General features: G+C 40.4%; 1 protein-coding gene across 2 annotated transcripts in view; it reads left to right on the top strand.

The window, feature by feature from the left end:
* Positions 1-17909, top strand: part of FAM120A (family with sequence similarity 120 member A) — a 115550-nt gene that overhangs the window by 18218 nt on the left and 79423 nt on the right. For both annotated transcript variants that reach the window (XM_061163605.1, XM_061163606.1), the window contains exons 2-3: positions 5884-6130; positions 9652-9734. In XM_061163605.1, coding sequence (XP_061019588.1) covers positions 5884-6130; positions 9652-9734 — 330 coding nt within the window. The remainder of the gene's footprint in view (positions 1-5883; positions 6131-9651; positions 9735-17909) is intronic.

Raw genomic sequence — 17909 nt, 5'->3', positions numbered from 1 at the left:
CCACCTGACGTGAAGAGCCAACTCAGTGGGAAAGACCCTGATGCTGGGAAAGATTGAGGGCAGGAGAAGAGGGCAACAGAAGAGGAGATGGTTAGGTGGCATCATCAACTCAATGGACATGAGTTTGAGCAAACGCTGGGAAATAGTGAAGGACAGGGAAACCTGGTGTGCTACAGTTCGTGGGGTCACAAAGAGTCAGACATGACTTCGTGACTGAACAGCAACAAATGTACCATTAACTGCACTGTGTATTTCATTCAGATTTCTTCCATTTTCCACCTGTATCCATTTTGGAGTCCCTGTTGCCTTTAGGCATCTTGTCTCCCTTAGTGACCTCTGGCTTCTGCTTGTCTCTGTGTGACCTCAACACTTGTGGAGAATTGATCAGGCATTTTGTAGGCTGGCCTCCAGTTTGAGCTGTCTGATGTTTTCTTGTGATTTGGGGAGAACGCCCCAGGGCTGCAGTGCCCTCCTTCTGTGCAGTGGTATTTACGGGGCATCTGCTCAGCACCATGTCTTGTCCTCTTTGCTGGTTTGGCTCTTTGGAGCTGTCACAAAGTGCAGCGTGCATCCAAAGGGAGGGGTGGGGGTTGAACGGCAGCTGTTAGGAAGGGGTTTTACGTTACTGTTTGAATTCTTCTGGGGGGAAGATTTGTCTCCCCCCCCCCCTCCTTTATTTCATTATTCCTATCAATATTGACACATGTGTTCATTGTGCACTTTGGTTATACCCAGCACTACGATATTTATTTTGTAGCACAGATTGTTTCAGCTTTGGTCATTGGGCATCTTTCAGGTGGGCTTTTGTGTGCCGCTGACATACCCCATCCTTTGTTTTGTGAACACTACCTTCCTTCCTGGCACCGCAAGGTAGATGTTCCAGGCTCACCTTGGACTTCTCTGCCCTGGCGTTACCCACTTTTTTCCCAGAGGCTCTGGGCACTTTTAGTGGAGAATGGTATTTAGAAACCTGACTGGAGTATAGATGTTCTTTCTCCTGGAGTGCTGCTGCTGCTTAGCTCTCTGCTGACAGATAGGAGATGTAAGTGTGTGTTTATAGACCAGCCCACGTGTATATGCTTACCTCTGATGATGTCTGTGACTGTCTGTGTTGTCATCTGTGGATCTCTCCATGGCTAGCCTAACACCACAGGAGCATGCTAACCTCCTCCCTTTGCGTATTTGTAACCCTATTCTCTGACAGGGAGACACCCAGATCATCTCCTGTCCATTTACCCCAACCTTACACATGTGAAAATGATTGCAGAGTTGTTCACCGGCACCCCTGTGACAGACAGTTTATAGTACAGTTCAGTACATTTGTCAGTTTGCATCTGTACTAGCATTCCTGACTGCTGGCTAATTTTTTTTACATTGTGCATATTAAAGTTGATTCTCTGTATGAGGTGTACAATGATGTGTGCTTGTACAAATGCAGTCATGTTGTATTCATCAACCAGACTCTCATTTAGGTGTTTTGTGAGGTTTTTATTTCCCTAATTGAGAAACTGTTAGACCATACTTCCATTGTTCATTTACTGAAAAGGATTTAATGTTTAATGTTCTGTACTCAGTCATGTCCGACCCTTTGCAACCCCATGGACTATAGCCTGCCAGGCTCCTCTGTCCATGGGATTATACCGTCTAGAATACTGGAGTGGGTTGCTATTTCCTACTCCAGGATATCTTTCTGACCTGAGGATCTAACCTGCGTCTCCTGCCGTGGCAGGCAGATTCTTTACCACTGAGCCACTAGGGAAGTTTGCATTTCTGTTACCCTGTGGCTCTTAATGCCATGTAGCCTCTCCTCAGATAAAGGCATAATAGATGTTAACTAGTAGGGAAGAATACTAGAATTTTAGAAGGTGAAAGAACCTTGAAGATTCATGAATTTTATTTTCTTCACCAGATAGGTTGGGCATCAAGCCAGAACTGGAACCTGGGCTTTTTGGTTTTCCTCCCCATCACTCACGGTACTTGAAATAGGAAAGATGAACAGGATGAAAGATGAGCAAAGGGCACAGATTGCTTGACCTTGCTTTATTATTGTTATTATTTATTGAAGTACAGTTGATTGGCTTCCCTGATAGCTCAGTTGGTAAAGAATCCACCTGCAATGCAGGAGATCCTGGTTGATTTCCTGGGTTGGGAAGATCCCCTGGAGAAGGGATAGGCTACCCACTCCAGTATTCTTGGGCTTCCCTTGTGGCTCAGCTGGTAAAGAACCCGCCTGCAATGCAGGAGACCTGGGTTTGATCCCTGGGTTGGGAAGATCCCCTGGAGAAGGGAAAGGCTACCCACTCCAGTATTCTGGCCTGGAGAATTCCCTCGACTGTATGGTCCGTGGGGTGGCTAAGAGTCGGACACGACTGAGCGACTTTCACTTGATTTACAATGTTGTGTTAGTTTCTGGTGTACGGCAAAGTGACTCAGTTATATGCCTTGCTTTAGATTTGAAGTCTGTGCTTACTTAAGGGTGGGATTCCGTTATCTTTTGTTTTAGGTCATTAATTGGTCTTCCCTGGTGGCTCAGATGGTAAAGAATCCTCCTGCAATGCAGGAGACCTGGGTTTGATCCCTGGGTCAGGAAGATCCCCTTGAGAAGGGAATGGCTAGAAAATTCTATGGATAGAGGAGCCTGGCAGGCTACAGTCTGTGGGGTTGCAAAGAGTCAGACACGACTGAGCAGGTTCTTTTATCTTTTGTTTTAGGAGATTAATTCTAGCAGACAACTATTTGTTTCATGTTAGATGTGCTTTGGGAGAGGATTAAGATATTTAATCAAATGAACTTATAAAACAGAAACAGATTCACAGACTTGGAGAACAAATTTATGGTTGCAGGGGAAAGGAGGAGGATGGGATAAAAGATACTTAAGGAGTTTGGGATGGACCTGTACACACTGCTGTATTTAAAATGGGTAACCAACAAGGGCCTACTGTATAGCACATGGAATTCTGATTGATGTTATCTGGCAGCCTGGATGGGAGAGGAGTTTGGGGGAGAATGGATACATGTATGTGTATGACTGAAACTCAGCTGTTCACCTGAAACTGTCACAACATTGTTAATTGGCTGTACCCCAATACAAAATAAAAAGTAAAAAAGGAGAAAGATATTGTTAATCATTTGCAAATTAATCTTGTAGTGAATTATTAATAGTTCATTTACCTCGCTTTTTAATGCCAGTCTGAAATCAAGTGTTCTGAATGAACAGAAAATTGTGTTTGGGAAAGGGTCTGTGGAAGGAAATGACTGTGAAAAGTGCTATATGCCACTCTCTCCACATAGATGAAACCACTCTATAAGGCTCTGATGGATGTTGGTTTCTACTGATTAGAGTTTATCCTATTAACCTTTATAGATACTTTAAAGACTGGGGGCCTCTGAACTGGGACCCCCAGAGTTTTTCATTTCTTAAGTAGTTTTTACTGTATGCCAGGCACCAAAGTAGACCCTTGCTACACAGATGAGCAAGTTGTATGCCTTGTCTGGTGAGAGATGGATATGAAAGGAGGAATATTTGACCCCAGGGCAGTGGCATAGAGATGTCCTTTTTCTTTGAAAAAAAGTTTTTTTTTCTTTAAAAAAAAAAGCATAATTGCATCACCCTCAACAGCCATGTCAGTTTTTGCTTATTCCTTTGTGGTTGTGTGTACCGAATACTGTGTTCTGAAGTGGTTTTGTTTAATATTTTGTTCCAAGCTTTTCTCAAGTTTCTTCACAACATTGTGTAGTTTCTGTATATGCCCAGCTCCTTAATATTATTTTTCCCATAGAAGGCTGCCTTCATCCTTTTTATGTTCCCAGCATTTTTTTTTATCTGATAGGTTGGTTTCTTAGGCTGTATTTCCTGGAGTAAGATTACTCCAGGGTCAAAGAGTATGAGTGCTTTACAGCTCTGGAAATGTATTGCCTGTTGTTTTTCGTTGCCAGTAGCCTTCCTTGAAAACCTGCCATAGACCTGTCCCACCTGCTGTGACTCCATCACTGGCTGCTTACCCCCGGGTCACTAGGATGGGGCTGCAGATACTACACTCACGTCTGAGCCAGTACACTTGCTCTTCTGCTGCTTTTTGAACACCCTTCTGAGTGGTCACACAGGGCTGGCTCCTTTCCCCTTGCAGGGTTATTGTGAGGGTAATGAGGTAATATGCTGTGAGGCATGTAGACACAGGGTGCTCAGGGAGGGTGTCTCTGGACTGCTCCTAGAGCTGGGCAGAGCCAGCTTCTGAACTGCTCTTAGCCTCAGTTTCCCAGAAGAATAGGTTAGTAAACTCTTGCAAAACATACATTATACACTGACTCAACTCATACCTTTAATTCTGCCCCATCTGGTGGCTCAGTGGTAAAGAATCTGCCTGCCAAAGGAGGAGACCCAGGTTCGATCCCTGGGTCGGGAAGATTCCCTGGAGAAGGGAATGGCTACCCACTCCAGTATTCTTGCCTGGGAAATCCCATGGACAGAGGAACCTGGGAGGCTATCCTCCATGGGGTCAAAAAGAGTCAGACATGATTTAGCAACTATGTAACAGCAATCTCCTTTACAGGATATCTGATTCTATGAAGCAAGCAGCCATGCTGCCTTTTTTGATCTCCTGTGAGGGGAGTGGAGCAAGGGAATGGTAACTTATAGTCTCTTTTCATTTCAAAAACCTCTTAGGAGATTGTGCAGACTTAATGTTAAAGATGTCTAGAAAACAGGAATCACTGGTGATTTTTAAATGCCTTAAGACGTTGCTGTAAATATAAAATTCTACATAATAAAGTGATTTGATGTAGAGAGCATGGACTTGAAGATTGTCATTTCTAGATACAGCTGGCCTAATTTAAAAATTTTCTTAATTATAGTTTTCTGTACTTTCACATCCATACATGACTACTGGAAAAACCATAGCTTTGACTAGACAGACCTTTATTGACAAAGAAATGTGAGAATTGGACCATAAGGAAAGCTGAGCACCAAAGAATTGATGCTTTTGAACTGTGGTGTTGGAGGAGACTTGAGAGTCCCTTGGACTGCAAGGAGATCAAAAAGGTCAGTCCTAAAGGGAATCAGTCCTGAATATTCATTGGAAGGACTGATGCTGAAGCTGAAGCTCCAGTACTTTGGCCACCTGATGGGAAGAACTGACTCATTGGAAAAGACCCTGATGCTGGGAAAGATTGAAGGCAGGAGGAGAAGGGGTCGACAGAGGATGAGATGGTTGGATGGCATCACTGACTCGATGGACACGAGTTTAAGCAAGCTCTGGAAGTTGATGATGGGCAGGGAAGCCTGGCGTGCTGCAGTCAATGGAGAAGCGAAGAGTCAGACACGACTGAACTGAACACATGTTTATTCTTATTATCCTATACACTCAGTGCTTCAGGATCTGTATTAACAGACAGATAGGTGGTGGATAATACTTGGCTTTTATTTTTGTTTAGAAAATCCTGATTATTTCACCTATTTGCTATGGCCTTTGAAGAAATTATTTTGGTTTCACTGAGAGTGGCTGACTTCTTCCTTTATCTCCTTCCTTCTCACGTCATTTTCCTGCTCTGTCTTCCCCTTCTCCCCCCGCCCCTTCCTTTAAAATACTGTCACAGGGGCCACCTGGTGTTGTGTATTTTTAAATAGGGTGATCTTTGAATTTGATACGAATTGAAAATTAATCTGCAGTATGGTTGGGATCATAAGTTAGTGACCGGAGATATTTCTCACTGAAATTCTTCTTTGGGCAATGTGCCTCATGCTTTATTATGGCAGTTTTGACTATTTGGCTCTCTCGCATATCTTCCATATCTGGCAGTTGCAGATTCTGTACAAATATGTCTGCATGTTGAGCACATGCTACAGTGGTAATGGCCTCTGATGAAGTGCTCTTCTTACTTGCACAGGTTGCACAGAGCATCGAGGACCATCATCAAGAAGTGATTGGTTTCTGCAGAGAAAACGGCTTCCATGGCTTGGTTGCATACGACTCTGATTATGCACTGTGCAACATCCCCTACTACTTCAGTGCCCACGCCCTAAAACTGAGCCGGAATGGGAAGAGTCTCACCACGAGCCAATACCTGATGCATGAGGTTGCCAAGCAGCTGGACCTGAACCCAAACCGCTTCCCTATCTTTGCCGCTCTCTTAGGTAAGTGGCAGTGTTAAAGCTCTCTCATTTTGTGAAAAAGTTCTGTGTTTCAGGAACATAATATTTTGGATTGTGTCTTAAATTTAAAAAAACCAGGGAATGGGTTCCTCTTCAGTAACATTCTTCACTCATTATTTTTTGCTGTTAATGTGCTTCTTTTGTTCTTAAGTGTTTGTTTATGTATTGTTTTGTCTAGGCCAATACACTAATTTTGGGGAAAAAAATGCTCTTACATTTTGGGAGAAATAACATTTAAAAATCACAAATGCTAATACATTCTCACCGTGAAAAACATTTAAACCTTTGACACAAATTACAGAAGAGAATTTGCTGTGAAGTTAGCACTGTTCTGTGTTCCCCACTTTTTCAGGATTCTCACTACTTTAAAAGGAAAACAATAGAAATAAACTATCCTACCTTTGTTTCCAAAGCCGGCATCTTAAGTAAATGTATAGATATCTTTAAAAACTCCCTTGGAGGAATTGTTTATGCTGAATATCTTAAAAGGATGAAATCTTGTTTTCAGTTTCAGTTCAGTCGTTCAGTCGTGTCTGATTCTTTGCGACTCCATGCAGCACACCAGGCCTCCCTGTCCATCACCAACTCCTGGAGTCCACCCAAACCCATGTCCATTGAGTCGATGATGCCATCCAACCATCTCATCCTCTGTTGTCCCCTTCTCCTCCTGCCGTCAGTCTTTCCCAGCATCAGGGTCTTTTCCAATGAGTCAGCTCTTCACATGAGGTGGCCAAAATACTGGAGTTTCAGCCTCAGCATCAGTCCTTCCAATGAACACTCAGGACTGATCTCCTTTAGGATGGACTGGTTGGATCTCCTTGCAGTCCAAGGGACTCTCAAGAGTCTTCTCCAACACCACAGTTCAAAAGCATCAATTCTTCGGTGCTCAACTTTGTTTATAGTCCAACTCTCACATAAATTTTTCTCTTTAAAGTAACTTGGTAATAGGTAATCCATTTATTTATCACTTTATGTCTGTAGTTTGTAGTTATTTCTATCTTTTCTGTCAGTTTCCCTTTCTTGTGCTTGGAGTGTGCATGTCTCTTAGCTACTTGAGTATCTGGCTCTAGTTTGCTGAGAGTTTGTAACAATTGTGTCCACAGTATAAGTAAATGTGTTCTGAGCAAGACCCTTAACTGTGCAGGCTCCTCTGTCCATTTTCCTACTGGAAAATCCCATGGACAGAGGAGCCTGGTCAGCTACAGTCCATGGGGTCACAAAGAGTCGGACACCACTGAGCAACTTCTCTCTCTCTCTCTCTCTCCTGTGAGTAAAACCCAAGAACTTCAGTGATGAGATTGAGAGCTGTTTGGGATACTCAGGCCCTCTTTGAGAGATGTGTGCTTTTAAGAAAAAGTGAGATCTTACTGTACTCTCTCAGTTTTTATTCTGCAGTGCTTAGCAACAGGTTCTGGTTGTGCTTACGAGGGGGTCTTTTAGACCCCCTATTGTGGGCTCTTTTAGAAATTTCTAATTAGCAGATTTTTCAATAAGCATTCCAAAAAAGTTTTATACAACTAGAAATTATAGTGAGGGAGCCATAATTTTTCATATGTTATTTGGTGATAACATTTCAAATTGTGTAACTACAAATTAATAAAAAAAATTTTTGATTTTACAAGTTGTCTTTATTTGGTTCCAATCTCAAATACATGTTTTTAAGTTAGTACTTGGCTATTTTCTGTCCATTTTCTTAGTGAACTCCTGTGAGTTGGGATTCAGAGGATTAAAACCTAATTTCTAAATGCATATAGTACTTTTATATTTTCAGATATTAAAATGTAAAAGGATATTTCCTCAAATGTTAAAAAGTGATGAAGTGGATGGACACATGAAAAGTTTCATATTTACTTAAATGTTACACCCATTGACTTGGGCATGTTAATTGACTTTAAATGAATGGGAATATTGTATACTTGTAGAATATGGGTACCTTAGCTACCCTGGGAAGGATATTTGTTTATGATATTTAAGAAACATTGAATAAATTTCTTGGGAGATAATACCAACTAATAGTTTATGAAATATTAAAAGAAATGAAAAATAATAACATTGTGAATAATTTAGTAATAATTTAAGGCTTGAAATTTCTTCAAAAAAATTAGGCAAATTATAAACTCTTAATTGGGTGAACATTTTTAGAGCATTTTAGTTTAGATTTTTGTGAAAATTTGAGTGTCCTCAAATGAGAAATATTATTTTCCTTTTTTTTAAATAGAAAGTATAATTTCTCCTTTTTGTAACAGAAAGCATAGCAATATAAGATGTTTTCTTTTAGAAAAGTTGAGTGAAAATGAGTGAATACTCATTTAAGTATTTGGCCCAAGTTTTAACAGACTATATTTGATGTTGGAATTGGCTTAATATTTTTTCAGATAGTAGCTTCAAAAACAAATCTCAGATACTTTATACTTCACAGTAAAGTTCTGCAGTATCTATGAGCAGAGGAAAGTAATACAGAACTCAATAACTGGACAGTTTGGACCTAGCTCTGCACTTGTGAATATCATGACAGTTTGGTACACCTGTATCATGTGTCTGTTTAGAGTATTATGATTAGCAATGCTGAGATGCACTCACCTTGTTTTACCTACTGTTAGCAGCTCAGTAATGCATCTGCTTAGTGTGGAGGTGACTAAATCATAATATACAAATCACAGAATTATTTAGGAAATCATTGCTTTTTTTTTTAAATTTTATTATTTTTTTTTATTAGTTGGAGGCTAATTACTTCACAACATTTCAGTGGGTTTTGTCATACATTGGGAAATCATTGCTTTTAAATTGTATCAAAACAACTAACAAATACGTTAGTGTATCAGGCATCCAGGCATTATAATGAAGGGAGAATGTTCACCCCAAAAATGTAGTTTCTCATCTGAATACAGTTCTTACTTGTGACACGGCCCTGGTGATAGTGCAAAGAGCTGATTGACACTTCTTGGTGGTAGTGTAGTCTGTGCTTTGTACATCTATTTTTTGGGTGGTGCTAGAAATTTAAGGAGGAGGGTGTTGATCCATGTCACAAACTGCAAGCATTGTCACTTAACCTTAGGTTTTATAACTGTGTAGATTCTGCATCTGGTGTCGAACCTACTTTACAGAATGTAGTTTGGGCCATAGTCTCTCATAAACACATGAAAACTTGTATCAGATTGGCATTTGGCATCTGTCATTATCAGACTGGCCTTAATACTGTGCTGGGTAGTTACTTAGGTTTTTATACAGTTTATTCAGTTTGAATGCTGTTAAGCCTATAATGGAAATGTACTTGAAGCAGCTTCAAGAAGTTGGCCTGCTGTATGTTTTGTGTTAAAAGATGAAGAAATAGTCTCAATGTCTGTGTGGAAGTTTTATGTGGTGTATTAAACAAGGTGGTCCTAAGGAGTCATATTGCAAAGTCTTAAAACTAACAAAGATAATCTACAGATTATAACATGCAATGATATTAAGTTTCCCCCATGTCAGTAATGGCTTTTGTGGTATCCCTGTTTGTATTCCAGGAAATCACATTCTACCTGATGAAGATCTGGCTTCCTTTCATTGGAGTTTACTTGGTCCAGAACATCCACTAGCTTCACTTAAGGTACAAATTCATTTTATTTCCAACATTTGTTGCTTTTCCTTTTCCTTTCATAATCTAAGTAATGTTTCTTTATTGTAGAAGGAAATATACCTCAAAATTAGCAATATCATGCTTCCCCCTAACTTCAGAATCTGTGCTGCCTTAAAAAAAAAACCTACCTTATATTGTTCCCAGCACCCATATTTTAGGGAAATATATATAAATGTTGTTTAAAATTCCCTCACATGAATTCTTCATGTCATGTACCTAGATAGGTGTACATTTTTTAGCTAAAGTTTTAATGTATTTTATTTTCTTACAAATATTATTTTTTCAGTAGATAATATCATCTTCTGTTATGGATCAATATCTTAGCAGAGTTTGAATTTCATAATTTTCTTACTGATTTTCTAATATTTTAAAAATCTATAGTTTTAATGCTTTTTGAGTGATCAAGCAGACCCAAATTCATTAGAAAAATGGTCTATTTGTACTGTTTCATTAATATTTATTTTCTTATTTTTCTCCCCTTCCTGTTTGAAAGTAATGAACATCCAAGAAGATGTACTTAACTTTGATTTTCTGAAGTGGGAAGGTTTACAGTTTGATGTGAGCGTCATAGTGGAATGGTATGAGTTACTAGGGAACTTGTAGCTGTGAGTGGCTTCCTGTGATTCTCCGAATTCCCTTTGCTGGGTAAATTGGTGTGGTGTTGTCTGCTGTCAGTGTTGTGGTCATAGCTGCCACTGACTAGATAGGGAGTTGGGAATTCTGAACCTAGACTGGCCTGCAGCCTGGGCCTCAGTTCCTTTTGGTAACGGGGAGGTTGCATGGAGTGGTTTCTGAACGCACGTTTTCCTATTGTCAGAATTGTCCTCCAAATAGGATTTTTCAGTGTTTAGCTTACAGCAAGCTTTTGTGATACTTGGAAGTTCAGGTGGCATTCCACTCCTGCCTCTTTCATCTTGTTCCTTGGTGCCTAGAACCCTTTCTTTTCCATTTCTTATTGATGGGCCCTGATGTTTTCCTTTTTATCCTAACAGTTCTTGGTATGCGGCTTTTCAGCTTCTGTTGGAAGATCAGTTTTTCTTCTTTTGTTTGAGATTACTTGTTTTCTTTTGCCTTTTTTCTTCCCCCTAAAGGAAAACAGCTCTCTATTTGCTATTGGCCAGAGAGTTCTTCATGTGTGTTTTCATTTACAAAGTACTACAATTTGTAAACTTGTTTTCAAGCTCCTGGTGATACCATTAATGACTTGCAGAATGGGAAAAGTACAGTCTGAAATCAGGTAGACTCAGAAGTATTATGCTCATTAGCTTATTAAACAGTATGCTTTTATAAGTTGAGACAAAATGAAAGCTCGTTTTTTACAGGGTCTGTATTGTTTTGAGTAGCAGGGGTGAGTGAGAGGCTCCCAGGATCCCCAAACTGTATCAGTTCAGTTCAGTTCAGTTGCTCAGTCATGTCTGACTCTGCGACCCCATGAATCGCAGCACGCCAGGCCTCCCTGTCCATCACAAACTCCCAGAGTTTATTCAAACTCATGCCCATCAAGTCGGTGATGCCATCCAGCCATCTCATCCTCTGTCGCCCCCTTCTCCTCCTGCCCCCAACCCCTCCCAGCATCAGGGTCTTTTCCAACGAGTCAGCTCTTCCCATGAGGTGGCCAAAGTATTGGAGTTTCAGCTTCAGCATCAGTCCTTCCAATGAACACCCAGGACTGATATCTTTTAGGATGGACTGGTTGGGTCTCCTTGCAGTCCAAGGAACTCTCAAGAGTCTTCTCTAACACCATAGTTCAAAAGCATCAATTTTTCGGTGCTCAGCTTTCTTCACAGTCCAACTCTCACATCCATACATGACCACTGGAAAAACCATAGTCTTGACCAGATGGACCTTTGTTGGCAAGGTAATGTCTCTGCTTTTTAATATGCTATGTAGCTTGGCCAAACTGTATACATATGTTTAAATTGAGCTCGCCTTATCTCGTGTGTCAGAGGTTAGAAGTGAGGAACTGTTTGAAGAATTATTGGAAAACCAACTCAATCCACTGCTGGGTCACAAGCATCATTATCATGTATTTTTCCTAATAGTTTGTTAATAAAAATAAAAATATATAAAAAGTTGAAATAGAAAATATCTATTCATATATCCATCACCTTGGTTCACCTGTTGTTAACAGTTTGCTGTAAAGTATATTTGTATCTGTGTGTTTTTTTTTTTTTAATTTTTTTATTAGTTGGAGGCTAATTACTTCACAACATTTCAGTGGGTTTTGTCATACATTGATATGAATCAGCCATGGATTTACACGTCTTCCCCATCCCAATCCCCGCTCCCACCTCCCTCTCCACCCGATTCCTCTCGAAACATCCCACCCTCGCCTTCTCCCACAGAGTTCAAAAGTCTGTTCTGTATTTCTGTGTCTCTTTTTCTGTTTTGCATATAGGGTTATCGTTACCATCTTTCTAAATTCCATATATATGTGTTAGTATGCTGTAATGTTCTTTATCTTTCTGGCTTACTTCACTCTGTATAAGGGGCTCCAGCTTCATCCATCTCATTAGGACTGGTTCAAATGAATTCTTTTTAATGGCTGAGTAACTCAACTATTGGGAAGTAAGTTGCAGACATCATAACACTTTACCTGTGAAAACTTTGGTTTATATCTGCTGCTGCTACTGCTCTGTCGTATCTAACTATTTGTGACCCTGTGGACTGTAGCCTGCCAGGCGCCTCTGTCCATGAAATTTTCCAGATAAGAATACTGGACTGAGTTGCCATTTCTTACTCTAGGGGATCTTCCCGACCCAAGGATTGAACTAGCATCTTCTGAATTGTCAGGCAGGTTCTTTAGCCCTGAGCCACCTGTGAATCCCTTAGTTTATATCAACACCACCACCTAAAAAGAAGGATAATTTCTTAATTATATTACTATTATCACATCAACTAAATTAATGTCATTTAATATAAGTCCACATTGACATTTTTCTGTTTTCTCTCAAAGTTGTTTGTAGGATTGTGTGTGTGTGTGTGTGTGTGTGTGTGTGTTTTAAAATTATTTGTATATTTTTGGTCGCGTTGGGTCTTCGTTGCTGTGCAGAGTCTTTCTCTAGTTGTGGTGCGTGGGAGCTATTCTTGATTGTGGTGCGCAGGCTTCTCACTACAGTAGCTTCTCTTGTTGTGGGACACAGGGTCAGTAGTTGAAGCTTGTGGGCTTTGTTGCCTTTGGGCACGTGGAATCTTCCTGGACCAGGGATCAAACCCATGTCCCCTGCATTGGCAGCAGATTCCTATCCACTTGTGGATTTTTTAAAAAATCAAATTTTTTGCATTATCAACATGTATATTTTAAATATTAGCTAGGTATTTTTATGGCATAATAGCAAAGCAGTCCAGCATAATTTTTTAATGACTTGATAAGTTGTAGGATTTTTTAAAGTCACATTATGAAAAGTAAAACGTCTGGCTTTGAGTTAAAAAATTGCAAAACTTTTATGTTTTGATCTTTATACATAGTTTCTGTGTGTAGTATCATTTTAACAAAGACTGGGATTTTTTTTGTCTTTTTAAGTGGAGTATTGCTTTATAATGTTGTGTCAGCTTCTGCCATACAAAAAAAACATGAAGCAGGCATAAGCATACATATGTTCTCTTCCTCTCAAACCTCCCACTCACCCCCCAACCCCATCCCATCCCATCCCTCTCGGTTGTCACAGAGCGCAGTGCTGAGCCCCCTGTATCACGCAGCAACTTCCCACTGTCTGTTTTGCATATGGTAATATATTTGTTTCAGGGCTACTCTCTCTTGCTCTTTCCTCCCCTCACTGTGTCCACCTGTGTGTTCTCTATGTCTGTGTGTCTATTTTTGCCTTGCAGATAGGTTCATCAGTACCATTTTTCTAGATTTCATATATATGCATTAATATATGATATTTGTTTTTCTCTTTCTGACCTCACTCTGTGTAACTAGACTGTGGGATATTCAATATGTTTTTTTTTCTCATGAACCTTACTACTGTTTAGAATTGTCTGTACCCATCTGCTTTGTTAGTTGCTTCTTTTTCCCAGTAATAAAACTAACTACATCTTTTGAAAATTTGGTTAGTTGATTATAAAACTTTATTATGATTTTTATTCCTTTTCAGCAGAGTATGTTGTATACAGTTTTTAAGGATACTTGATTTTGCTTCCCCAACTTCAAGCATTCCTTTTCTCCTACTTTATTTTGCCAAAGTATTTCACTGAGTTCGTATCTACTAGTTTATTGTTCACAGAGGGTTGGTGTTATATGAACTTATTATCTAATAAATTCAAATCCCCCCTTAACATGTAATATCATAATCGTATCCCTGTCAACATTGCGATATCACCATTCACAGTGCTGGTTGGGCCAAGAGGAGAGAGTGCTGGGGCTCTGGATTCAGAAGCAGAAGCAGAACCCGGAGTGGCTGATGATAAACAGCTGAGGCAGTTGGATCATGAAGTGATGGCCATAAGCATGTGCCAAATGAGTGCCTTTTTTATATGTGCTTTTTGAATTTTTAAAAATGGTTTTATGATTTTGAGTCCTTGAAAGTTATGGAACTTCTTATTTGGGTTTGGCATTGAATTTTTAAACTGGAAGTGTTTTCTTAAGTAGAATCATAAGTTGCAGGTCTTTGTATTCATTTTAATGCTTTTTGTGTTCCTAAACTTCATATTTAGTTTCATGTATTTTGAGTTTTATCCCTGTCAGTCATTCATGAGCCCCAAGTATTTCCTGCCCCAGAGTCCTTTTGTCATTTCCGCTTTGCAAGTTTTATGCTCAGCTTTCTTCTCCTTAGACTTCCTACAAGTGGTGTTCTCCTGTATAGCTCTTCAGGTTTTATTTTGATCTCTCTATATCACTTCCCGAGTTGTGGCAAGCGGGCAGAGGAGGCCTTCCCCTGGACACAACTGCCCACGCCACCATCACCACCCCACTGCCCCAGCCCAGCTCTGCCCATCAGCCACAGGCCAGGCAGGTGCTGGTTCCTCTTGAACTCCTCCCTGTGTGTGTCCAGTTAAAATGTCTCCTCGAAAACATCCTTGCTTGCTTCTGGCTCTTCTCAAAATCCTAGCTCTTGTACATGTCTCTTTCTGATTTAAATGGTCTTTAGTGTTTATACCTCTACCTTTGGATTCACTTTTTAGTCACCTTTCTTTACCAGCAATATCTTTTCCCTGAGGCAGCTGTATACCAGGACACTCTAGCAGGTCACCTCAGGAATGTTTTGTTTTAAAGTTACCTAGAATTTTACTAAAAGTTATCTCTGTATGTTTTATATCTTACTGTCTGCCACCAAAAGTCACTGAGTAATCCTTTTTACAAGTGTCTTTAGGGACAGGATGTGGCGGTTAACCCTTGGGAGGAGGGAGTCTGGTTCTGGGAAAGTAGACTGGCAGGGTCCCCAGGAATGTGGAGGTGGACAGAAGAGCCGTCTGTGTCTCATCGTGCAGGCCACACAACCCCAGCATTCTCAAAGTCATGGCAGATGGCACGGCTTGCAGTGGGCCCTCAGAATGAAGGACTTCATCTCCTCTCTCTTGGCTTCCCAGAACGGGCTCCATGGGTAGCACCTGCACCTGCTGACCAGTGTCCAGCCAACCAGTGATTTTCATCTCCACTCCACATGGTCCCTCTCTGGGTTTCACACCATGGAGCCAGCTTCAGAGAGAAGAGCAGCATGATTTCAGGCCTTTTGAAGTTTTACGGTATATCTAACATACTGTGCAACTTTACTAGAGTGAGATTGGTGATCAGATTTTCTGGAATCTTTTTTGAAAGAAAGTTGACTGTAACTTGTGCATGAATAGAAAGATGGGCTTCATTTATTTTAAAGAGTTCTACCTTTTAAGGATCGCAAGAGGTGGCAGCGTGGGCACTGTAGAACATCCTAAAGAAGGAATTCCTGCTTGTATGTTAGTGTTAATTGAAGTTAACTCATACCTTTTTTCCCCCTCAAAAAGTTGTTGTATCATAAGAGCTAAAAAGTACTTCCTAAAACCCGAGGACTTTGGGGGCTCTAGAGAAAATATTGTTAGGGACCTAGAAGCTTGAAAAACTCAACCATTATGCAGTGTGGAAATGGGAGCTATTTATAATTTCACTCTTGGAAGAGAACCACTTTTAACAGATTGATATTTGTACTCCAAAATTGTTTTAAAATGTACACCCTACTAATATTATTATTACAATGTCATGCATTCAGTGAGCTGCACATTATTAACAGTCTATGGTATTTCAGTGCACAGATTCATGGTGCTGGGATGTAAGCTTTTAGGTCGTGGAAACTTAGGTAAGAAGTTTTATTTGCTCATTTAAAATTTATATAAGGAATCCTTAGATGGAAAATATGAGACTGAACTCAAAAGATCTTTGCTTATTTGTATCTTATCTGAACTTCTTTCCCTGTTCCCAGTTGCTTTTAGAGTAAAGATGGAAAGCTTGGTGTTCGAGGGAATCTTCTGGGATCACTGGGACTCAATAGCTTTTCTGTCCCAGCTTTGGACAGAAGTCACTTTGCTGGGAAAGAGGGACAGAGTCATGGGAGGAGTCTGTGTTTCCTAGTTGTTGCAGGGTTACTTTTAGCTTAGCTCCTTTCTGTAGGGACTGTGCCTGCCCGCAGAACTCTTCCTGAGTGAGCCAAAATGCATAACCTGGTCAGGAAGAGAGATTCATGGTTCAAAAGCCGTCTGAAAGATACAGTGTTTGTAGTGATTGACTTCTCATGCCTGTGGTGGTGAGTGGTAGAGTAAGTTAAACAAAAGGAAGCTTACTGGAGTACTTTTGGTTTTTCTGTTTCTTCTCATGACCTGGAATCTTCTAGTCTTATGTTTATTTAACTAAGTGACATATCCTCAGTTTTTAAAATGTGTGCAGACACTTTCAAGTGTGTTTTCTCCCCTCTGGGTCCAGAACCTCAGCATTGTTCCTAAATAGGTTGTCTCCATCTCTCTAACAGAATAGATCACTTCTTCTGAAAATGTGACTCACTTGGCAGCTTCCTCACCCTGTGTCTTGGGTGCATGCACCTATACCCCTCACCTTGCCAGTGGTCTCTGCCCTGGGCACTTCTAGGCAACTCAACCAGAGATGTCACTTTTCTTGATACTAACCCAATCTGGGGCCAGGAAGATGTGACAAAACTGGGATTTGCTGGCAGTTTACTTCCAAACTGCCATTCCTGATTAGAATGTTTTTAAAATTTTCTTTTTATAACAGTTTTATTGAGATACAATCACATGTCATAAAATTTACTCCTTTAAAATACAATTCAGGGCTTCCGAGGTGGCTCAGTGGTAAAGAATCCACCTGCCAGTGCAGGAGATACAAGAGACGTGGGTTCAATCCCTGGGGTGGGAAGATCCCCTGGAGAAGCAAATAGCAATTCACTCCAGTATTCTTGCCTGAAAAATTCCATCAGTAGAGGACCCTAGTGGGCTACAGTCCACGAGGTTGCAAAAAGTCGGGCACAACTGAGTGAGCATGTACGCAAAATGTATAATTCAACGGTTTTTAGCTTTCACAAAGTTTATGCATCTATCATCACTGTCTGATTTTAAAGTACTTTCATTCCCCCCAAAAGAAACCCAGTATGTCACCTGCTAGCAGTCACTTCCTATTTCTCTCTGTCCTCCACCCCTTGACAACCACTAGTCTCCTTTTTTCTCTATGGATTTGCCTCTTCTGGACATTTCATATAAGTGGAACTATATGACCTCTTGTGTCTGGCTTCTTTCATTGAGCATTTTTTTCCCCGCAAGGTTCAGTCACAATGTCGCATGTATCAGTACTTCATTTTTTTTAATGGCCAAATAACAATCTGTTGCGTGGTTATACCTACCACATTCAATCTGTTCATCAGTCAATGGACATTCAGATTGTTAGCCACAGTTTGGCTATTGTAATGCTGCTGTGAATATTCAGGTACAAGTGTCTGTATAGACATGTTTTCATTTCTCTCCGGTGTATACCTTGGACCGGAATTGCTGGTCATCTAGTAATTCTATGCTTAACTTTTTGAGGTACCGTTTTCCACAGCAGCTACACTGTTCACACTTACCAGCGATGTGTGAGGGTTCTGACTTTTCCATGTCCTCACCAACACTTGTCTGTTTTATTTCTAATTGTCACAGTGGATGTGTCATAGTGGATGTGATATGGTTTTGATT

This window comes from Dama dama, chromosome 16 (assembly GCF_033118175.1).
Source record: "Dama dama isolate Ldn47 chromosome 16, ASM3311817v1, whole genome shotgun sequence".
In the NCBI taxonomy this organism is placed as follows: domain Eukaryota; kingdom Metazoa; phylum Chordata; class Mammalia; order Artiodactyla; family Cervidae; genus Dama; species Dama dama.
Note: the sequence above shows the minus strand (reverse complement) of the source record. Positions and strands in the feature narration are given on the sequence as shown.